Raw genomic sequence first — 24291 nt, 5'->3', positions numbered from 1 at the left:
CAACACACACACATTCCCCCCCACACACACATTCCACACACACACACACACACACACACACACACACACGGCGGAAAGAAAAGTATGTCCAAGTACCACGATGATTGAAAATCCCAATTGCAGAAATCCCTTCAGTGCCATCCCACTGTGGAGAAAATGTCATGTCCAACACATCAGACATGTTAACTTCTTAGGGTCAAATTCTGAAAGTGTCTGATTTATTTTAAAAATAAATTATACCTTGATTCTTTTCAGGTTCATGTGACGCCGGTCGGGCTGCCTCAGATGCCATCACGATTCAAGGTTTGGGGTGAGTTTCCATGCGTCAGTGTCCTCGTCCAGCATGAGAGAACTGTGACCCCTCCACTAGACAGCTGCAAAGCCACACAGTCTGCAGGACCAGCAGGGCCACTTCCCAGGTCTCCCCGGGCCACCCACTCCAGGGCTGGTCTGAGAAAGCTGAGGGCAGGGCTTTCGTCCGCTGGCTGAAATCCAGGGTGCAGTGCTGGTTTGCTTCCTGGGCTCCAATCCTGGGAGAAAAGCGAAAGCTGGTTTCTAGGTTCTGTGTAATAATTCTTCACAAACAGATGTAAGTAGAGCTGGCCAGGGAACGAAGGGAGCTGAACGAATACGCCCACCAGGGGTGGCCCAAACATAAGCGCATCCTTGGATCTCCCCTGGTGCTTGGCGCCCTCACCCACTGGACTACAGAAAGCCCAGACTGCGGAGTGACCCCAAGGGCTCCCTCACGAGGCCCCTGCAGGAGCCCTGGGAACCCCATGACGGGCCTCCCCCAGTCAAGTGCTGTCCCCAGCTCTGTGGCTGCCCTGCCTGGGGGGCCGCTGCTGGAGGGTCCTCCTCCTGCTTCCAGCTCCCCTCCCCGTTGGGAAACCCGTGGGCCTTCGTGGCGGGAGGGGTGCTGACCCAGGGCCGGCGGGCCTCGCCTCGTCCTGCACTGCCAGCCTCCTTCTCGGGACACCTTCCTGGGGATCCCCTCAAGTCCCTTTCCAGAACACGTCCTCAGTCTAACGCACAGGTGCGTGAACGTCTGAACTCCAGCGAGGAGGCTGACACCTTTCCCACAGGATCCCTGGGCCCCACGCAAAAAAGGGTTTGGATGAACATGGTCTCCACATCCAGAACATTCCATGATGGCCAAGGAGTGCAGGAACATGGAGCATGCTAAGGCAGGGAGCCAGTCATTCAGGACATACAGATGACATCCAGTGCTGGGGAGTGGGGTGGGGAGGGGGGACGCCAACCTGACACCCCTGACGTCCAGCCCCAAATCTGATAACATAAGGTCTGAGTGTGTACGGTGAGGACGCAGAAACAGATCGAAATGTACCTGGAGTAGGCGAGGCTTGTTAAGAGTCGCCTCCTGAGCTGAGCGTCTCTTCTGAAGCTTGCTTGCTGCCATTTTCCCACCACCCCATCCCGCTGGCCTGGGAGGGTGAGGACTCCAGTGTGGCCTTGGCCGGCTCCCCGCAGCGCTGGGCCTGCAGCTGGTGTTCGTTCTGTTAACGAAGCCCTTGCCTGCTGTCTCCCAGCTCCCCATGCTCCCCAAGCGCAGGGGCCGTCGACACCCGCTGCTTTCCCCATGCACCGTGAGCCACAGCACACAGGAGGCCCCGAGATGCCACCTGCTGTCCTCGACAGCTGTAGATCTTCCCCTCTGTGCAGATGAGAGAGATCAGCCTACCTGCTCACAAAAGCCGCCACTGGCTGGGCGTCTTAGACTGACTCGTCTTCTTAGAATTTCAGATAAACACGCTTCCTTCACAAATGCCGACGGTAAAGTGACGGTCACTCCACACAGCAAATGCAAGGTTGCCGTTAACGGGGTGCCCATCGCCACCAGGACAAAGCTGCAGCATTTGGTAAACCTTCCTGCAGGCCCACAGAATGTCCTAGGTCCCCCCCAAGAGCTGGGAGGGGACAGTCATGTGAGGTGCCCACATCACAGACGTGGCAGGAAGGGGCGTTCACACTGGCTCCTCTGCCATGGTCCGGGGACGACATGGCACCGCTGCTGGAGGGACAGAACTGCTCCTGACTCGCTGTGTGGTCTTGGGCAAGTCACTTCACTCCTCTGACCTCACCTGGAAAACAAGGAGGGCTGAACTAGGTGTTCTCCAAGGTCCCTTCCAGCTCCAACATTTTGTGCCATTTTAGATTTTTCTAAGAGCCTGTCGCTGAGAGGGGTTGAACAGCATCTTGCAAACGTCGCTGCCTCTTCCTCTCCAATCTGCCAACTCTGGGGCCCCTGCCAGCTTCCCAGCAGCCCTGGCCCCTCCCTGGTGGCCAGAGCCTTTCAGACAGGACAGGCACATGGGGACTGGCCACTCCCCTTTTGGAAAGCCCCTCAGTGACCTCCCTCGGCCTCCTGTCCCTGGCCACACCGCCCTTCTTTTGGTTGTTCAGCAGCTGTCTCTGCCCCACCAAGACTCACCAGCCGGGAGGGCTTAGCTTAAGCATCGCCCCTCGGAAGAGGCCTTCTCTAGCCTACAGTCTGCGTTAGTCCCCGGTGTCCCCGCAGCCACGGCTGCACTCTCCCAGCCCAGCCCGGAAACGCGTGGAGGGAGGGCCTGGCTCTGGGTGGTCCCCACAGACCCCCAGGGCCAAGGGAGTCACGCCCTCAATGCGTGCGATGAAGGTGAATGCAGGAGCCAGACGCCACCTGCCCTCCTGTCTGGGTTTCTCCCTGTCTGTGGGATTCCTGAGGGAAGGACATTCCTCAGGTCCTTCTCACTGGGGAGGTTCACCTCACCCTCCTTGGTCTCAAACCCCTCCTAAGCCCACCGTCTCCTCCCCAGGACCGCCTGATTTTGGGATCCAACAGCACCTACCTGTACGTGGGATTTCCTTCGGAGCGGGGCAGTGAGGACCTGAGCAGGTTCGATCACGACTTCTTCCAGTCGGAGAGGGCAGCCGCGGAGGGAGTCAGCGCAGACAAACTCGGTGAGCCCCTCCTGACTGCTGGCCTCTGCCGTGTGCTGATCTGACAGCAGCGATTTCACACTCTGTCTCTCTGCTTTCCTTAAGAAAATCATCATTTGTTTTGTCAAAGTCTAATGTTTACAAAATTGAATTATGATTTCCATATAGAATGAGTACACGTTAAACATTCAACTCGTTAAATGACGAATGAGGGTAAAGATGGTTCAAAGGGGTAGAGAAGAGAGTGGGGTACACAGCAAATGAGGAAGAATGCTGAGCTAGAGAAGCCGGTGAGCGGCCTCCGGCCGCCCCCAGGGGCCTGCTGGGCCTGCAGAAACAGTGGCCCAGCTCAGGAGGGGCCGGCTGGGGCCTGCTCTGGGCTGGAAGTGCATGGCCCAGAAGAACGCACAACCGAGGCCTCTGAGACGGAATCTCCCCTTCTCCTCTGAACGCAGCCCTCGGCAATACCCGAGGCTGGCCGCCCGCCGCTGCCTGTCTCCGCTGGGGCTTTCACAGGCCTTCCTGCTCCTCTTCCCGCCCCGATTCACTGTGCTCCGGGTGGTTCCCCCAGAATCCAGGTGAGGCTAGAGCCCGCTGAGATCTCAGTGGTGTGCGGGCTTCCTGGAGGGGCCCCAGGCTTTGCTCAGCAGCGGGACTGTGCCTGAACTCGCAGTAATGACACCGCTGGTGGAAAGTGGGCAGACCCACCTGTGTGTATGCACGAGTTCCTCCCTGTTCCCTACACCACAGTGTTTCTCTCAGAATTTCGGCAAAATACATCGATTTGAAATTCACCTCCTTGCTCTTCTGCTGCCGAAGTTCTGAACTTTTAAAAACAAACCAGGCCGGACGCGGTGGCTCACGCCTGTAATCCTGGCCCTTTGGGAGGCCGAGGCGGGAGGATCACGAGGTCAGGAGTCCAAGACCATTGCAAACATCGCTGCCTCTTCCTCTCCAATCTGCCAACTCTGGGGCCCCTGCCAGCTTCCCAGCAGCCCTGGCCCCTCCCTGGTGGCCACAGCCTTTCAGACAGGACAGGCACGTGGGGATTGGCCACTCCCCTTTTGGAAAGCCCCTCAGTGACCTCCCTTGGCCTCCTAACACGGTGAAACCCTGTCTGTACTAAAAATACAAAAAAACTAGCCGGGCGTGGTGGCAGCGCCTGTAGTCCCAGCTAGTCAAGAGGTTGAGGCAGGAGAATGGCGGGAACCCAGGAGGCGGAGGTTGCAGCGAGCTGAGATCGCGCCACTGCACTCCAGCCTGGCGACAGAGTAAGACTCCATCTCAAAGAAATTAAAAAAAAAAAACAAACAACGAACCAGCAAGACTCTGTCATACCAGGCCTGGAAAAGCCATCTGTTCATTGACTTGCTCTCCGAGGTTGACTGTGCCGCTGCCCTCGTGGCCCTGGTGGTGCCATGAAGCTGAACCAGCCCCAGACCCTGGCTCGGACCCTAGTGAAGACTTGGGTCCCCAACAAGGCAGCAGCTGTGTGAGCCGTTTGGGGTCAGACCTCAGGGCCAAGGGCACTGTCTGCACCCACAGGCCGGGGGGTCTCTAAAGAGTTGAGATTTGCTGATTAGAGGCAGTACCAGCCTGGGTCTGGGAGGGGGATTGATCCTTCCATAATTTCCACAAGCCTCTCCTTCAAGCCATCCCAAGTATAAGAGAAGCACAGGTCGCTTGTGTGCCAGCAGCAGCTGGAGGTCACCTCCAGGCCTTGTGTCTAGCCAGCCATGTCTCACCTCGCCCCACCCTCCTCCAGTCTGAAGCCACCTTGGCTCAAGGACCCTGAGACCAAGAATGGGAACTGGGAGCACAGGGTCTGCTGCCTGCGGCCCGGATGCATGGGTTGAGATAAGCAGCTACATAAGGCGAAGTCAGGCAGTGTCGTTTTCCCCTCAGTTTTTTTTAAATTACATGCTTGTAATTTAAAAATGTAGATATTTGATGAACAGCTGAACGAATGAACAAATAAGCATACAAATTTATTCATGGTAACTGGGCATGGTGTCTCATGCCTGTAATTCTAGCACTTTGGGAGGCCAAGGCAGGAGGATCGCTTGAACCCAGGAGTTGAAGACCAGCCTGGGAAACAAAGTGAGACCTCATCTCTACAAAATATTTAAAAAATTAGCCAGGCATGGTGGCTTGCACCTGTAGGCCCAGCTACTCAGAAGGCTGAGATGGGAGGATTGCTTGAGTCCGGGAGGTGGAGGCTGCAATGAGCAGAGATCATGCCACTGAAGGCTAGCCTGGATGACAGAGCGAGAAAGCTAAAAAAAAAGAAAAAGAAAAAAAGAAAAAAAAAAAGGGCCTGGTATGGTGGCTTATGGCTGTACACCTCTAATTCCAGCACTTTGGGAGGCCGAGGCAGGCAGATCACCTGAGATCAGGAGTTCTAGACCAGCCTGGCCAACATGGTGAAACCCCATCTCTACTAAAAATACAAAAATTAGCCAGGTGTGGTGGCACACACCTGTAATCCTAGCTTCTCGGGAGGCTGAGGCAGGAGAATCTCTTCAACTGGGGAGGCGGAGGTTGCAGTGAGCCGAGATGGCGCCACTGTACTCCAGCCTGGGCAACAAGAATGAAACTCTGTCTCAAAAAAAAAAAAAAAAAATTCATGGTGGAACAAGTGACTGACTTTCACCTCCCCTGTGATTGTTGCCAGGTGCTGCGGACGGTGGAGACGGCAAGGCAGACCCCAGTGTCCTGGCTGCGTTCCAGGACTACATCAAACTGATGCCGCTGGTTGCAGAAGCAAATCAAATGAGTGAAGAGCTGAAGAAGGTAATTTAGCTAGAGCCAGGAGCTGGTATGCCAAGTGCCCCTTGTGGGGCAGGGGCGCCTTCTCAAGGACTCTCAGGGAACTAGCGACAGAAGCCAGACTGCCCAGCCCAGTCCCGAGCACCATTCCTTTCACCAACAGCCTACCAGGGCCATCAGGATCCCAGACCAACTCTCACTGGCCCTGAGCAGGCCCTCCCAGATGGTCCTGGGGCCTCTCCGGGTCTAGGCACCCTGATGGCTGCTGTGACACAGAGACCACCCGGGCCGGGGACAGCTCCCTGGAGACATGAGCTCCCATCGGCCGGAACCTTGTAAGAGATTTAATCAATTTGGTAGGGACTCCAAGTGTTAGTTCCAGGATATATCGGAGAAAAACTGGTGCTCTGTCCTTCCTCTTAGTGGGAAACCCAAGGGGCAAGAGTGGGACACCTTCTTAGAGAAAGTCTTATCCATTCGTTGTTTAGGAAGCTGGAGGGTGGGAGGATGAAAAAGCAATTGCAAAAGTGGTATGAGCTGTGAATGTAGGATTTTTTTTTTTTTTTGACAGGGTCTCACTCTGCTGTCCAGGCTGGAGTGCAGTGGTGCAGTCGTGGCTCACTGCAACCTCCACTTCCCAGGTTCAAGTGATCCTCCCACCTCAGCCACCCAAGTAGCTGGGACTACAGGCGTGCACTTCCATGCCTGGCTAATTTTTGTATTTTTAGTAGAGATGGGGTTTCACTATGTTGCCCAGGCTGGTCCTGAACTCCTGGGCTCAAGCAATCCACTCGCCTCAGCCTCCCAAAGTGCTGGGATTACAGGTGTGAGACCTGTGCCCGGCGAATGTACAATTATTGAGTGAGAAGCCTTTCTTTTACCAGGGACTTAACATGGAATTGAAGGTGAAGAATTTGGCATCATCAGATTCCAAGGGCTATGACCTACAGAAGGAGGTCTTGGTGAAGGTGACCCACCACGGGACTCACGAGGTGAGGCCCCACAGGGACGGGACTCGGGAGGGGAGGATCGGGGGGACGGGACTCGGGGGGGAGGATCCGCGGGGACGGGACTCGGGAGGGGAGGATCCGCGGGGACGGGACTCGGGTGGGGAGGATCCGCGGGGACACAGGTTACCTTTACCAGCTGCAGCCTCCGGAGACCCAGTCAAGGGCAAAACGTATTCCAAGTGTGAGCTGGAGCTCTGGGGAACAGGGGGATCCACTCTCCCGTTCCCTGTCCTAGGTCCTCCCTCACAGCACCAGCCATTCCCTGTCCTGGACCCTCCCTGGCAGCACCGGCTCCTGGGAGCTTCCGAACCTACCCTGCACTGAGCATCTGTTCATGCTGAATATGACTCAAAGGCTTTGGTACCAGAAAGGGGCCTGGTAGTGGTGTCTGTGCATGTACGTGTGTGTGTGTACATGTGTGTGTGTACATGTGCACGCGGGAGCACAGACTGCCTGTCCGCAGCAATGAGAAAAGCCACCCTCCTAGGTGCTCCAGAAAAGGCCGTTTCACCAGCTGCACTGGCTGATCCACTGGACCTTACTGTCAGGAAGGTCAGTTTTAGAAACTGAAGACCCTGCTTCCTCTCCCTCCGCCTCAGAGGAGGAAACAGAAAATGCAGGCCCGTCTTGCAGTGCCCCTTGCGCACATCAGGCCCCTGGAGCAGCCCTCAGGCTTCGGGCTCCAGCACACTCAGCCGTAGCCCTGCCAGGCTGCGCCTCCGGCCCCCACCCTGGGCTGCTCCCTCCCTGCTCAGTAACTGGAGCTTCACTTTTCTGCTCATCTGCTCATTGCCTGAAAATTGCCAAAATGTTCTGGGCCAAGACTGATTTTTGTAAAGCTTTTAAAAATTGTGAAATATGTGTGTTCGTGCCATGTGGTCAGCACCTGTGCACCCACCACGTTGTCCATGGGGGTTTCGCCCTCCAGATGCTGGGGCTGGGCTGCCAAGACCCTGCCCCAGGGAGGAAACCGAGCAAGGATCCTCCTGGAGTCCAGCTCCTCAGAGACCGGCCCCTTTCCTGCAGGTCTGTGTGATGTGGAGAGGGTCTCCCATGAGACCCTCACCCTGGGGAGTCAGGCTGGACTTCTCTGCCATGTTCCGTGAGGCCGTGGGAGGGGATCCCTCAGTGTGTTTGTACTTTGCATTTTTCTTTTTTTCCAGCAAAGGCCACTGGGGCAAAGTGGCTCTGCTGCCCCCATATTGTATGTGCTTCTTTCAGGCCAGGCTTTCCCCTAGAATTTGGCTTGGCAGTTTCCTGTCTTGTCCGACCTTGTTTTAAGAAAATCTGTAATTCTAAAAAATCCTTTTCTATGCTATTCTATTTTGTATTATAGTCTAAGATAGTTCGAAAAATAGCCTTTTAAACTATTGCTAGCAGAAGGGTTACTGAGTGCACATGAAGGCATTCGTGAGCTCCTGCTTGTCATTACCAGAAACAGGACAGGAGACGGAGTTTTCACACCATCATTGGGAGAATTGTATGGGAGGGCTGAGGGCCTGGATTCAGGTGAAATGTCATTTTCCTTCAGTCCAGCATCCTGTCACTGGGACAGGCAGCCGTTTGACAGGACTGTCACTGGGACAGGCGGCCGTTTGGCAGGACTGTCACTGGGACAGGCGGCCGTTTGGCAGGACTGTCACTGGGACAGGCGGCCGTCTGGCTGGACTGTCACTGGGACAGGCGGCCGTCTGGCTGGACTGTCACTGGGACAGGCGGCCGTCTGGCAGGGCTGTCACTGGGACAGGCGGCCGTCTGGCAGGGCTGTCACTGGGACAGGCGGCCGTCTGGCAGGGCTGTCACTGGGACAGGCGGCCGTCTGAGTGGGCTGTCACTGGGACAGGCGGCCGTCTGAGTGGGCTGTCACTGGGACAGGCGGCCGTCTGAGTGGGCTGTCACTGGGACAGGCGGCCGTCTGAGTGGGCTGTCACTGGGACAGGCGGCCGTCTGACTGGGCTGTCACTGGGACAGGCGGCCGTTTGACTGGACTGTCACTGGGACAGGCGGCCGTTTGGCAGGGCTGTCACTGGGACAGGCGGCCGTTTGGCAGGGCTGTCACTGGGACAGGCGGCCGTCTGAGTGGACTGTCACTGGGACAGGCGGCCGTCTGAGTGGACTGTCACTGGGACAGGCGGCTGTTTGACTGGACTGTCACTGGGACAGGCGGCTGTTTGATAGGACTGTCACTGGGACAGGCGGCTGTTTGATAGGACTGCTTCTGCTTAAACACACCAGGTTCTCTGTTAAGGGGTTGTACAGTTTGTTTTTTTTTTCCATTTTTCTCATGAAGATATGAATCTTACCAATCTGTCATCCTCAAGACTGTTCATTTTTACATTAAAACAAGTAAGATCAGGCCCGGCACGGTGATTCCCATCTGTAATCCCAGGATTTGGGGAGGCCAAGGTGGGTGGACGGCTTGAGCTCAGGAGTTCGAGACCAGCTTGGGCAACATGGTGAAACCCCATCTCTACAAAAAATACAAAATTAGCTGAGTATGGTGGTGAGCACCTGTAGTCCCCGCTACTGGGGAGGCTGAGGTAGGAGAATCACCTGAGCCTAAGGAGGTCGAGGCTACAGTGAGCTGTGATCACGCCACTACACTCCAGCCTGGGTGACAGAGTGAGACCCTGTCTCAAAAAAACAAGCTTAGTGCCAGTGACCTGTCCTCAGATGAAGCCTTGCTTTCCTCAGGAGGCTTCTGGAAGGCTGTAGTCTGAGGGTCTCTTGTGACATGGTGTGTAGTTGGAAGCTTCTTGAAGGCTGTGGTCTGGGGGTCTCTTGTGACATGGTGTGTAGATGGAGGTTTCCGGAAGGCTGTGGTCTGGGGGTCTCTTGTGACATGGTGTGTAGGTGGAGGTTTCTGAAAGGCTGTGGTCTGGGGGTCTCTTGTGACGTGTGTAAGGCTGTGGTCTGGGGGTCTCTTGTGACATGTTATGTAGATTGAGGTTTCTGGAAGGCTGTGGTCTGGGGGTCTCTTGTGACATGTTATGTAGATGGAGGTTTCCGGGAGGCTGTGGTCTGGGGGTCTCTTGTGACGTGTGTAGATGGAGGCTTCTGAAAGGCTGTGGTCTGGGGGTCTCTTGTGACATGATATGTAGATGTGGGCAGTGCATGTGAGACAGGCACTTCTGAAGACTAGAAGACCAGCAGAGACAGCTGTGGGTCCCAGCTAGACACACGAATGGTACTTTGCTGGCTGATCTTGTACGTGTTCACCTATCCTCCCCGCTGACCGTGTGGACGGTGACTGCTGCTGCAGCTCTCAGGGAGGACGCAGTGTTGTGCAACTGTTGGAGTCACACATCACAGACAAGCCCAGGAGCAAACCAGGGCTGTGTGAGGGTTGCGGTGGGTTTTCTGACCGGCAGATGCTGCCAGCTTGTGGTTAGCTTTCAGCAGTATTCACCCAACAGCTGTTGGCTCTGGTGAGCAGCACATCCCGCCAGGGAACTCTGAGTCAGGCCTGCAGAGCCCACTCGGGAGCGGGCGGGGGTCAGCATGGCCTCGCAGCCAGTCCCGGAGCCTCGCTGACCTGTCTCCTCTTCAGGCCAAGGATGACATGCAATTTTAACTGACACCAGGCCTGTGGTCTGATATCCATAGGTAATGAGGCAGTGAATTCATTTATTATCTAGATTCCCATGATCTTAGTTCCCTAAAGTCTTTAAGAAAAAGCAGCATAAGGCAGTGCAGTGGCGCACGCCTGCAGTCCAGCTACTCAGAGGCTGAAGCAGGAGGCCCGCCTGAGCCCAGGAGCTCGAGGCTGCAGTGAGTTAAGCTTGGGCCACCGCACTCCAGCCTGGGTGACAGAGTGAGATCACGTCTTAAAAAGAAAAGAAAAACACACAAACAGAAAAACCACAATGACTAGAACTCCCGTTGTTCCCTGCCGCCCCACATTCTTTTCTTTTCTTTTTTTGAGATGGAGTCTCTCTCTTTTGCCCAGGCTGGAGTACAGTGGCGTGATCTCAGCTCACTGCAAGCTCTGCCTCCCGGGTTCACCCCATTCTCCTGCCTCCGCCTCCCGAGTAGCTGAGACTGCAGGCGCTCGCCACCACGCCTGGCTAATTTTTTGTATTTTTAGTAGTGACGGGGTTTCATCATGTTAGCCGGGATGGTCTCGATCTCCTGACCTCGTGATCCGCCCTGCCTCTCGTGATCCTAGACTGCCTCTAGGAGAGTACTATGGTTCTTCACTTTGAGGCCAACAGAAAAAGATGCAATGTTTTCAGAGTCCTGAGAATGTCCTTTTTATGAAGAGACATCATACATAGAATGACTTATCTGTTGATTTTCGCTTTTCAAGTTGCCCAGAAAAGGAGTTGCTAGTTTTACCTGACATTTATGGTCTAAAAATTACCTACCTGGAATCCCTTATACTGTGGCTTCAGGTTTTGTCCCCTCTCCAGACCCAGTGTTGACAGAGGCTCTGTCCTCACCCAGTAAGGAGGAAGACAGTGGCAGGCTGTTGTCCTCGATCTGCTGCGCACTGGGTGTGAACCCCTGAACAAGGAAGGACACCTGCTTGGGTCTCTGCAGAATGAAGCTCAGCATGCCTGCCGTGCTGGGCCGGGAGGGCTGTGGGAGTGTCTCCTGTGCGTGTGGATGTGTGCCCGTGTGCCCAATCACGGCGGGATGTGTGCCCGTGTGCACACCAATCATGGCGGGGGAGCCACCTCTCAGCTCTTCTCCAGACTAATAGCCCTGCATCATCTTCCGTGGTTGCTGTTAATGAATGACCAGGCTCATTAAATGACACAAACTTACTACCTTATTGTTCTACACAAGAAGTCCAAACTGGGTCTCACTGGGCTAAAAGCAAGGTGTCGACAGGGCTGTACTGCTTTCTGGGACTGAGGAAGAGAATCCGTTTCCTGGCCCTTTCCAGCTTTTAGAGGCCACCTCCCTCCATCTTCAAAGCCGCCACATGGCCTCTCTCTGACCCCGCAGGCACTGTCATCTCTCTTTCTGACCCGTTTTTTATGCCTCTCTCAGCCACACTGAAGACCCTTGTGATTTCACTGGGGCCACCTGGATACTCCAGGCTAATCTCCGTATTTGAAGGTCAGCTGATGACAAACCTTAATTTCCGTTTGCCATGTAAAGTAATATATTCACAGGTTCTGGGGATTAGGACTTGGGCATCTTTGAGGACCATTCTGCACATCACAAGCCTAAACCTTCGTTTCTCCTGAGAGGGTCTGTTTTCTGACCCCTTCACCGTCTCCTCTAAGTCATTTCCTAGGCTCAAGCGATGCTGAAGCAACAGGTCCAGGAACGAATATGGTATTCTCGACGTCAGCAAAGCTAAGTTTGGAGAGAGTGGGATGTGGCCCTGAGTACCTCAAACCCAGTCAATGGAGAGAGCGTGCTGGGAGAAATCAGAGTGATGAATTGTTAAGAGCAGCAGATGAAATCAAGCACTGGTGACATACCTCTGTGTTTCCAGGTGTGAATTTTGCTATCCCCTGGGGACCTAAGGAATGAGGAGGACATCTAGCAAAGAGGCAGGTGTAGTAGAAAGAGTCCTGGACAAAACCGAAAGAGCTGGGTGGGTTCCAAACAATGGACCCTCAGGAGAGAAGCCAGGTGGACTGAGGGGCCTCCCCAGCCACACTCCCCTCCTGGCCTGGCATCTGCCGCACGGGACGCTTTCCCATGCTGAAGTCCCAACCTGCTTCAGGAGCCAGAAGTAGAAGCTGATTTTCCAGCTCAGCCCTTTTCTTGAGGTAGGGACTGTGAAGCCCGACCTCATTCTGTGCTGTCACCTGACCTTTCTGTGGGCACAGGCTTGTTCTGAGCTATCAGCTCTGTCCTACACATTGCCTCCTTACCCTTTACTGTCCTTTCTGGATACTCATCTGCTTTCCCTCTTTAGGCCACAGGCAGTTTTTACAAAAGCTAAAGTCTTTGAGCAATCCTAAGCCAAGAGGCCGGCGGGGCGTGGTCTGGGTGCCAGGGCCCTCACAGGCACTCAGTGCAACCTTTCCATCTTTCTGAAGAAGAAATCAGCTCAAGAAGAGAGCCTCAAGCTTCCATGACCAAGAAACCAAGCTGCCCAACAACTCACTGCCTTTACCCCAACAGCGCTCTGATCACTTGGCTACCTGGAGCTTCTGGGCTGCCCAGCACATTGTATTTCCTGTTGCAAATTAATGAATTTAATTGGAAAGGTTTCAGACTTTGCGAGCCTGGTTGATAGGACAGCATTCCCTTGTTGGAAAGCTGTCCACGTCAGTGTCTGAGGTTGTAGGCCTGGGGTTCTCTCTTGACTATAAAGAAACAGAGGAAAAGGAAAATGACAACCGGAGAGGCTGCATCTGGGCGGCCGCTGGCTTTCCCACTCTGTCCCACTGGGGATCTACTTAAGTCTTCAGTGTGAGTTTAGCATCCACATCTGTGTGCATCTATCGCATGAGACTGTCTTCCTTTTCCTCCAGGCAGGGAGATCCTTCAGAAGGCCTGGTCTTACTTTGACGTGCCAGGGTAACGGGCTCTTGTTTAGTGCCTCTTGAATGCATGAATGAACTCTACTGTTGGTGATATTACCTATCCTGTCTTCAGTGAAATTAGCTCTCTCTTAAGGATTCTATTTAATCCCCTTAACATCACAATCTTAACTTGCTTGGACCCAGCCTAACCTGAGGTCAATGTTCACCTCTTCCGTTTGTAGAACGCATGGCGAGGAGGATGTGGTTATCGACCCTTTGGAGCTGCTGGGCAAGAGGATGGATTTTCAGATTCACATTGTCCGGTGTCTTGGTGTCAGCTGGATGAAGGAAGATGCAAAGCGGGGCATTCAGATAGGGTGCCAGCCTGCACCGCGGAACAGAGCCACACATGTCATCTGCCATGTGGCCCCTGGGGAAGGCAGCCCAGTCTTCCTTCAAGTTTTAAAAATGAGCTTATCACAAAGTTTTCTTAAGTTTCTGTTTAACTTTAAGATGACTATTTCCTCATCTATTTAATAGAGGAAGTTTCTCTGTTTAAGATGACTATTTTCCCTCATAGTTTCTCTGTTTAACTTTAAGTGACTATTTCCCTCATAGTTTCTCTGTTTAACTTTAAGTGACTATTTCCCATCTATTTAATAGAGGGTCCACATGCCTCTCCAGGTCTCTGGCCTGTGGTCAGTGTGTACTGAACTTTTTACAGAACTGAAGCAGAAATTCTAATTATCAGAAAGAACATCCAGTAAAACCGTATTATCTAAGCAAAACAGTTTTTTGGTTTTAGTTGGAAACAAAAGGACCATATTATGATATGGCAGAAGCATCAGATATGCTTAAACAAACTAGGCTAAAAGGATATTGAAAGATAATGCAGGCCAGGTGCGGTGGCTCATGCCTGTAATCCCAGCATTTTGGGAGGCCGAGGCTGGCAGATCACTTGAGATCAGGAGTTTGAGACCAGCCTGCCAACATGGTGAAACCCCTGTTCTACTAAAAATAGAAAAATTAGCCAGGCGCAGTGGCATATGCCTGTAATCCCAGCTACTTGGGAGGCTAAGGCAGGAGAATCGCTTGAACCCTAGAGGGAGAGGTTGCAGTGAGCTGAGATCACTCCAGCCTGGGCGACAGAGTGAGACTCCACCAAGCAAGAAGAGAAGAGAAGGGGAGGGGAGGGGAGGGGAGGGGGAGAGGAAGAGAGGAAGAGAGAGAGAGAAAGAGAGAGAGAGAGAGAGAGAAAGAAAGAAAGAAAAAGAAAGAGAAAAAGAAAAAGAAAAAGAAAGAAAGAAAGAAAGAAAAGGCAATAAAGGGAGACTCTGAAGAACAAAAACCAAATCACTGCCTCACATGGAAAATTAACCGTTTTTGATTATCTAAGTAGAAGGGATTTATTGAAATCCGTTTTGCCTGTTTTTTGTTTTTGAGACAGAGTATCGCTCTGTCGCCCAGGCTGGAGTGCAGCGGAGTGCAGCAATCTCAGCTCACTGCAACCTCCGCCTCCTGGGCTCAGCCTCCTGAGTAGCTGGAACTACAGGCATGCACCACCACACCCCCCGAATTTTTGTATTTTTTATAGAGATGGTGTTTTACCATGTTGCCCAGGCTGAATTCCTGGGCTCAAGCAATCTGCCTGCCTCAGCCTCCCAAAATGCTGAGATTACAGGCGTGAGCTATTGCGCCCAGTCTGGCCTTTTAAAAATTTTATTATCATCTATATAGTGATGATATCCATGTTGAACAAGGTGCTGCAGGTTGATAAACATGAAAATCAATCACAGGTCATCTTTCATCTGACACATGGGCTGTAAATCTTTGGCTCATCTGTCCCTTTTCTTTACAAATGTGTCCCTTCTGGTTTTAAATTTTGTTTTATGTTCTTCTCAGGTACAGAATTTACGACCTTCCAAACACTATCTATACCAAACCTGTATGGAAAAGTGTGAATCCACAAATCGAAGAGACTGTCCAATTTGCAGCCTTAACTGCATCTCAGGAGTTTCTGAATTATCTGCAGACAAATGCCCTTATTGTTGACCTATGGGGCCTTCAAGGCACCTTGCTCACGTATTCTCTCATCAGATACACCATACATTGAGGGCTGCAGAAGAGGCAGAGGAGCGAGGTAGTCAGGGTCCTAACAGCGGTGGGCCAGAGCCATCTGTTCCCCTGGGCTCCCGGGCTCTCGTCCAGCAGGGTGGTTACTTTAACAACTTCTCACACGACACTGGAGCTGGGCGACTGGGATGTTTCTTTCTTTGACTCTGTGTCTCCCCACTACAGAAGGCTGCACCGAGCTGAGCTGCTCTCAGCTGGGCCTCATGGTCACAGGTGAAGGCCACATCCTGGTAGACACCAAGAAAATTTCCACTGTGAAGGATCCAAGCCAGGTGTGTACATATGACATTAAAATGGGCATCCCAGGTGGCTAGAAAATCTCTGACAGCTGCTTGATGTTCCTTCCCCCTTAACAAATGTTTTCTTTATTTACTCCTGTGTACCCTGAGGTGCTTAAACCCTGCTCACCATACACACACCCCCGTCCCATTTGATTTTCCCATGGTAGCAAACATTGCTGGTCTCAAAGGATATGCAGATGATACAGCAAAAGATGAAACTGACATGTTTTCTCGTAGGCGGCCTCAGACCAGATACCAGAACTTTATCTGAAGCTGCTCAAGCTAGAGCAGGAGACAGAGCTGCTCAGGAACATCAACAGAGCCCTGAGAGAGGAGAACGTGCTTCTCAAAGAATCACTTGCGAAAACTGCTTCTGGGCAAGGTGAGAGGCTGCTCCAGGCTTGGCTGTTTAGCTTATTCCTCGCCTCCTACATTTGGGATGTGTATTTGTCTTTTAATAAACAAACTTTTAAATGAGTTAATTCACATCTTGTTTCATAAACAGAAAATGCAGGACATTTCTTTTCTTCTGCCCTGTGAGATTTCTCATTTCCCTTGGATGGATCCAAACTGGTGCCTGATAAATGCTGATGTAGTAGAATGCCACCAAAATAAGTAAGTATAGCGATGCCCAAAGAAAGAGAGCCATACATCAACGCTGCCTTTTCTTTCCGCCTCAGCCCAGAAGCCTTCCGACACTCTGAAGGTCAGCGGGATGACTGCGCAACTGCCCTCCGCCAGGGAGACGAGTCAAATGTGCACACAGCAAGCCGGCTCCGACCGAGAACTCGCCCGGGCTCTGAAGGTGTTCTACCAAAGCATGCACACGGCAAGAGGGCAGCTTTTCAGACTCAGACGGTATAAACCTCCTGTAAGTAACTGGAATCCCGGGAGCACACAGAATTTCTTTCCATCCAATTTAGACATTTGATGTAACTGTACTTCCTGAGCTTGGAGATGTGTGTGCTGATGCGGAAGAGCAAGGCGAGGGGGCCTTGCTTGACCTGCTCTGTGAGCGCGAATCTACCGCCCTCTCAGGCCGCCATCCGTCTCTGCTCTGACCTTTTTATTTTAGTGCCACATCCGGCTGCTTCCATGCAACCATGTCACTGCATGATTGAAATCCATTCACTTTACAATACAATATACAGACTACCCTGTTCGGTTTATCATTATAAAACCAAATGTAATTCATCATATTAAGAGACTACAAGATAAAATAATTTGATGACTTCAACAGATGCAGAAAAAACATGTGACCAAATTAAACATCTTATGACAATAAAAATTCTTGGCAAACTAGGAATAAAATGGACATTCCTTAATCTGATAAAGGCAATCTTAAGACAAACACACAGTGGACAAAATGCTTAGTGATGAATGACTGAAAGCATTTCCATTCAGATCAAGAGGTCAGGAACGCCAGCTTTCTTGACATCTGTCCTTTAGGTGCTAACTAGTGCAGTAAGGCAAGAAATACAAAGTATGATTGGAAAGGGAAAGAAAAGTAATTACAATAATAGCATACACTTATGTAACACTAAGTGCTTTACATTTACTGACTCGATTCTCGCAGCAACTCTATGAGGCAGGTACTATTATTCACCTTATTTTACAGTTCATGGAACATGTTTAAAGACACATCACTAGGCCGGGCGCGGTGGCTCACGCCTGTAATCCCAGCACTTTGGGAGGCCGAGGTGGGCGGATCACGAGGTCAGGAGATCGAGACCATCCTGGCTACTAAAAATACAAAAAATTAGCCGGGCGCGGTGGCGGGTGCCTGTAGTCCCAGCTACTCGGCAGGCTGAGGCAGGATAATGGCGTGAACCCGGGAGGCGGAGCTTGCAGTGAGCCGAGATAGCACCACTGCACTCCAGCCTGGGTGACAGAGCGAGACTCCGTCTCAAAAAAAAAAAAAAAAAAAAGACACATCACTCATCTGTGGCAGGGCTGAGGTCCAGACCCCAGTTCCCAAGTCTATACTCTCCCACCACACTGCGCTGCCTCTAGTATTATCCCAGATGACATGCTTGTATAGACAGAAAATCCCCAAGAATTTATAAATGAATTACAAAGTTGCTGGATACAAAAATCAAGATTTAAAAATTAACTGTATTTGAATATAACAGCAGCAAGCAGAAAATTACTTTTAAAATAAAAGACACCATTGATAACTGCATCAAATATATGGAATACTTAGGCCTATAGCTGACATTAAATATGTAAGAGTTGTATGGAGAAAATTTTAAAACTTATTTGAGAGATGTTTGAAAGGATATAAATAGATAGAGAAATTGACATCTCTCTGTGGTTTGGAAGATTTGTTACTGTACATCTGTCAACTCTCCCCCAAGAGTCAGTGTAATTCCAATGAAATGTAATATAACCTAACAAGATAATTCTACAATTTGTATGGAACTGCAAAAGCAAAACCTAGCCAGGATGAGAGCAGACCCAAGAAGAGGACAGAAACACTTGCCCTACCTGACATCAACACTTCATTTCAATGCCACTGTAACAGAGGCAGTAAGGTATGGTGTTGGCCCAAAGATAGATAAATCACCAAAGAAAAAGAACAGAAACTCAGAAACAGATTTATTCAGGACTACAGACTTGATATACAAGCAAGAGGAACTGCAAATCAATGTGGCAAGGATGGACTTTTCAATAAACAGTGCTAGGGGAATTAGGAATATGTATGGGGAAAAATGAAACTGGATTCCTATCTAAAACTACCCCAGAAATCAATTTCAGGTGAGAATTAAAGAGCTAAATGTGGAAGGCACAACCCTAATGCTTTTATTTATTTATTTATTTATTTATTTATTTATTTATTTAAGTATTTTAAAAATAGAGATGGGGTCTTGTTATGTTGCCCAGGCTGGTCTCGAACTCCTAGCTTCAAGCGATCCTCCAGCCTCAGCCTCCCAAAGTGCTGGAATCACAGGCATCAGCCACCACGCCCTGCCTCTAATACTTTCAGAAGATACTTTAAGAGGTTGTCTTTATGACCACACAGTGGAAAAGGATTTCTTACGCATCACACACACACACACACACACACCCACCCCTAGCTTTAAAGAGGGAGACTGGTAAGTTCAGCTGAATTAAAATGGTGAACTTTGTCCATCAAAAGACACCAAATGAAAGAGCCAGAAGGAATGGGAAAAGTTCTTTGTAACACATTTAACATAGAATGAACTAATATCCAAAATAAAGAACTACTACTACCCAAAAAGAAAAATAGACAACCCAGTAGAAAAAAAAAACGGTCAAAAGATTTGAACAGGAACATCACCAAAGAGGAGACTAAAAATGCCAATCAATACATGGAAAAGTGCTTCATCGCATTAATAGTTTGGAAAATACTACCTGATACCACCGTGAGATACCATTATTAACCTTCCGTACTGGCAAAAACTGAAAAGCCTGACAATATCAAGTTTTGGTGGAGACATGAAGTAACAGAAACTCTCACGTATGGCTGAGAGGAGTATAAACTGGCACAACCATTTGAAAATTATTTGGCATTTACTTATTAAAAGCTGAAGATACTAGAATCTAGAAGCCTGCAATTCAGCTCTTCCCTCCTTCACGGGCGAACTGGTTCTGCAGAGACTCAAGCCCTAATGCCTCAGGCAGAGGTTCTCAAGGTGAGCCCTATGGCCTGGCAGCTTCAGCAGCATCTAGGAGCTTGTCAGAAATGCAAATTCCAGGGCCCCACCCCAGACCTACTGAATCAGAATCTCTGGGTGTGAGGCCTGGTAACATGTGTTTCAACAAACCCTCTCCATGATTCTGCCTTCAAGTTGGAGAACCTACTGCACTGAGGCATCTGGCGTATGAAATACGCTCACTCTGTCAGACACATCTAGGACGGCACTAGTTACACAGCATTCTTGAAAGAACAGAGAAAATAGTTCTTCAGACCACTTCTGTTCTGTGGTTCAGATGAGGGGCCAGTTGAAAAACACGACCGCAATCTTAGTTCATGTGCACTGCTGTTCTAAAGCCCTCTTCCATAGTAGCCCCAAACCGGAAACATCCCTAATATACGTTCACAGAAGGCGGTAAATGTTGGCCCCTCTATGCTGTGTAACACTACAGTGCCATGAAAATAATGAACAACAGCCACAGGCAACACGAACAGTGTCCCAATAGTGATGGAAACCAAGTTACGAAAGATGACATCCAATGTGATTCTATAAACACCCAAAGAGGGCAAAATAGACTGTTCAGGGATATACTCCAGGTGGCAAAACTACTGAGAAAGGCAAGAAAACGGGGACCACACAAGTCAGGCTGGCAGCTGCTTCTGGGACGGGGAGGAGGTGACAGGAGGCGTTCCAGGCAGTGGGCTCTCTAGAGCAGGTGTGTTCACTTCATGCCGGTCAATACATTTAGGGTACTTTTCTGGTCTACGTATCTCAGAATAAAAAAGAATAACTGGTTAAATGAAAGACCCCATAAACAGAGTTTCAAATAAACCACAGCCTGGAAAATATATTAGTATTATTTAGCAAGCATTAGTATTCAGAACAAACAATTACTTTTAAGATAAAAAAGATAATATGTTGGAAAGCACATTAGAAAAAAATCGGCAAAGGATTTGAACAGGCATTTCGCTAATACTCAGGGAAACAGAAACTGAATCCCGGTGCCGCGTCCTACTACCTGCTCTCTGCCGTTCGCATCTGCAGCCAGTGCGGTGCCATCTCCTCCACCATCTGTCTCCAGGACTCTGCCCCAGGCCATCCCCAGTTCTCAGGGGCACTTGTTCCACCGGTCAGGGGAAGCACTGGCAAAACCCTACCAATGGGAGAGCTCCCACATCCACTGGCTCCTTAAGACCCCTTTAGTACTCCTTTGACAGTCTAAAACACTGTGTAAGTAACATTCCAACTGAAAATATCTGAATTACCTCGCTCGTTTTCCCTACTGGCAGTAACTTAGGGTCATCTGAAACACAGGCGCTCCGAGGTGACGCTCTGCCTCTGCTAGCAGCTTTCAAATGCAGTTTTCTATCCCTGAGGGGAACTTACTGGGCACCCCACTCACGTACACACAATAGTCTTTACTCTGATGACATGAAGTCTATCACTATCATTTTTTTCACTTCTTTTTTTAGGAAGATGATCAAATGCTTCGACCATTCGTAAACCAACGGTCACAGATGTTTAAGGATTTGGGGGATCTACTTGAATCCAGCTTGTGGAAACTGAAAAAGGATGTTGCTCTTATAGTGAAAAAGAAGAGAGAATATTTACTGCATGTCAAGTAGTGAAGACACACCAACTAAAAACTGAAGATATTCAAGCTTCAAGTTGTGAAGATGATTTGTGTAGCTAACAAGCTTACCTCGTTTCCCACTTACTTTACCTATTTCTTCTACCAGTTTTAAGCAAAATCTTCTTTCCATGTGATTGTAAATCATCTCTGTAACCTAAAGGCTGCTTGAATGGCCCTCCGTTCCTGACGCATAGAGGGGAACCACACACACTGGGGTCTATTTGAGGTTGGAGGGTGGGAGGAGGGAGAGGGTGAATGATTAGCACTCGGAGCTCTGGGATCAGACTGCCGAGGTGAAATCCTGGTTGAGTCCATCACTTACTAACTGCAGGATTTGGGGCCACTGACTTGCCCTCTCTAAGCCCCTCTTTCCTCATTTGTTTTATGGGAAGGATAACAGTATTTATTGCAAATGGTTAATGAACGTAAAGCACTTAGAACAGTGCCTGAAACACAGACGTGATTGATAAGCATTCACCATTAATATTTTTATGGTAAACAGTTCAAAACTTCAAATGAAGCTCTTTTATCTATATTGCTTGCTGTCAGACCTACAGACAATGGTTATTTCATGTCTCTCATTTTGTATCTTGCTCTGAGCAAGTTTGAATTCTACCTCTACTTATTATTCTCTTCTCATAAGTTTATCTGAAATACTGTTATGTTCGATTTTTTCAGCAGCAGGAGTGCCCGTATGATGGGACCTTTTCAGTGTAGGGTCTGCAGTTCAAGGATTATAACTGTTAGTGAAAGCTCTGTTAGGAGTTAGTCTATCTTGAAGCCAATCTTGATTCCACAAATTAACTGATGGGTGTTAGTCAAGGATATGATAAAAAGCTCAACACCACTGATCATTAGAGAAATGCAAACCCAAACCACAATGAGACACCCTCTCACACCAGTCAGAATGGCTATTACTAAAAAGTCAAAAAATAAAAGATGCTAGGCTGGACATGGTGGCTCATGCTTGTAATCCCAGCACTTCGGGAGGCTGACGCAGGCGGATCACCTGAGGTTGGGAGTTTGAGATCAGCCTGACCAATGTGGAGAAGCTCCGACTCTACTAAAAATACAAAATGAGCCGGGCATGGTGGCACATGCTTGTAATCCCAGCTAATCGGGAGGCTAAGGCAGGAGAATCACTTGAACCCAGGAGGCAGAGGTTGTGGTGAGCCAAGATCGTGCCATTGCACTCCAGCCCAGGCAACAAGAGCAAAACTCCGTCTCAAAATACAAACAAACAAAACACAGATGCTGGCGAGGTTGCAGCGAAAAAGGAATGCTTACACACTGTTGGTGAAAGTGTAAAGTAGTTCAACCGTTGTGGAAAACAGTGTGGCTATTCCTCAAAGACCTCAAAACAAGTACCTTCCGACCCAGTAATCCCATTACTGGGCATATACCCAAAGGAATATAACTTGTTCTATTATAAAGGCACACACGTGTGTATGTTCACTGCAGCACTATTCACAATAGCAAAGACATGGAACCAACCTAGAAGTCCATCAACAGGAGACTGGATACAGAAAATGTGGTGCGTATACACCACGGAACGCCACGCAGCCATAAAAAGGATGAGATCATGTCCTTTGCAGGAACATGGATGGTGCTGGAGGTCATTATCCTCAGCAAACTAACGCCAACTAATGCAAGAACAGAAAACCAAACACCACATGTTCTCACTTATAAGTGGGAGCTAAGTGACGGGAACACATGGACAGAGGGGAACAACACACACTGGGACCTCTCAGAGGCTGGAGAGTGGGTGGAAGGAGAGGGTCAGGAAAACTAACAAATGGGGACTAGGCTTAATACCTGGGTGACAAAACAATCTGTATGACAAACCCCCTTGTCACTTTACCTATATAACAAACCTGCACATGTACCCCTGAACTTCAAAAAAAACAAAAACCTTTTGGGGCCAAAGACAGACTTCTTCTTCTTCTTCTTTTTTTTTTTTGACACGGAGTTTTGCTCTGTTGCCCAGGCTGGAGTGCAGTGGTGTGATCTCAGCACACTGCAACCTCTACCTTCTGGGTTCAAGCAATTCTCCTGCCTCAGCCTCCCTGAGTAGCTGGGATTACAAGGCACCTGCCACCAGGCCCAGCTAATTTCCGTATTTTTAGTAGAGACGAGGTTTTACCATGTTGGTCAGGCTGGTCTCGAACTCCTGACATCAAATGATACACCTGCCTTGGCCTCCCAAAGTGCTAGGATTACAGGCATGAGCCACCGTGCCCAGCCCAAAGACTTCTAATAACAACAGTGGTGATAATGTTGAAACTTTGTAAGTGCTTACACCATGTGCCAGGCACTAATCCAAGTGCTAACCATGTTAGCTCATTTAATTTTCACAATAATCCGATGAAGTTGAGTAACTTGCCTAGGCCATTGTAAGCACAGAGGCTGATGCCAGAGCCTGCATCCCTAACCATGATGGCCTACTGCCTGACGGTGCAGGACCATACCTGGGAGTCCTGGCTGATATGCAGAAAAAAATCAGGAAGGAGAAAATAAGGGGGTGACATCCTCACTCCTTGCTCCCTAAAATACGAAGTTAAGGAAGTCAAATGGGATGACGCTGAAGCTGCACTGGCAGGAGAGGCTGTCAAGGGCTCCAAAAAGGAACCTCTCTAGAAAGCCAAGGGAATCCAGGCTAGTGATTTCAGCTTAATAGCAGGGTCCAGGGATTCGTACGGGAGGCATGGGTTTTGCTTGCAGCTCAGGTCCTGACCACACACACAAGTGAACTGAAAAAACTGCTGTAACCGTGGAGCCCACATGTGGAGCACCTCGTGGTGACAGCCAGGACAGGGTCAGCAAAGGCCTCACAGAACCCTGGTAAGACTCTGTTAGTGAGACACAGCAACAGTAGAGGCTGGGCAGACTCAGTTCAAAAGACAGAAGCCATTCCTACTCCCAGTGGCCAGGCCGAGGGAAGTCTTTTGAACTGAGCCTCAATGTTTTTCACAATTAGCAGTTTACTCACCTGAGGTGAGTCATATACTTTCAGCAAATGGGAGCAGGCAGAACCTTGGGGGATTAAAAGGAAAATCAGGACGAGACACACACGTACCTCAAAGCCAGAGGATGGGGTCACACTGCTACCTTCAGAATCAGCGTCAACGCTCGAGCATACATTGCAAAAGCTAGAAACAGGGACAGGATAGCTTCACCTAGCGGTTCCCAAATGTGTATCAAAAACACGGAGGCTCCGACCTCCTGACCTCCTGAATGCAAACTCCTGGAGGCGCTGAGGAGCCGGGAGGCGCTGAGGAACCCGGAGGCGCTGAGGAACCCGGAGGCGCTGAGGAACCCGGAGGCGCTCAGGAGCCGGGAGGCGCTGAGGAACCCACTGCTGTTCTGTGACTCGGACGTGCAGCTCGTCGCGGGCTCGATTGCTCCGGCACCACTTTCTAATTTTAGAGCTGG

General features: G+C 50.1%; 1 protein-coding gene across 1 annotated transcript in view; it reads left to right on the top strand.

Annotated features, from left to right (window-relative positions):
- The window catches only part of KIF28P, a 79569-nt gene extending 58478 nt beyond the window's left edge, over positions 1-21091 (top strand). The window contains 12 exon segments of the mRNA XM_012001235.1: positions 256-310; positions 1757-1880; positions 2817-2961; positions 5615-5733; positions 6594-6889; positions 7648-7821; positions 13396-13530; positions 15056-15222; positions 15452-15558; positions 15805-15949; positions 16248-16438; positions 20699-21091. Of these exon segments, the coding sequence (XP_011856625.1) occupies positions 256-310; positions 1757-1880; positions 2817-2961; positions 5615-5733; positions 6594-6889; positions 7648-7821; positions 13396-13530; positions 15056-15222; positions 15452-15558; positions 15805-15949; positions 16248-16438; positions 20699-20851 (1811 nt within the window). The 3' untranslated portion in view covers positions 20852-21091.
- Positions 21092-24291: the final 3200 nt, after the last annotated feature.

This window comes from Mandrillus leucophaeus, unplaced genomic scaffold, assembly GCF_000951045.1.
Source record: "Mandrillus leucophaeus isolate KB7577 unplaced genomic scaffold, Mleu.le_1.0 Scaffold655, whole genome shotgun sequence".
NCBI lineage: Eukaryota > Metazoa > Chordata > Mammalia > Primates > Cercopithecidae > Mandrillus > Mandrillus leucophaeus.
Note: the sequence above shows the minus strand (reverse complement) of the source record. Positions and strands in the feature narration are given on the sequence as shown.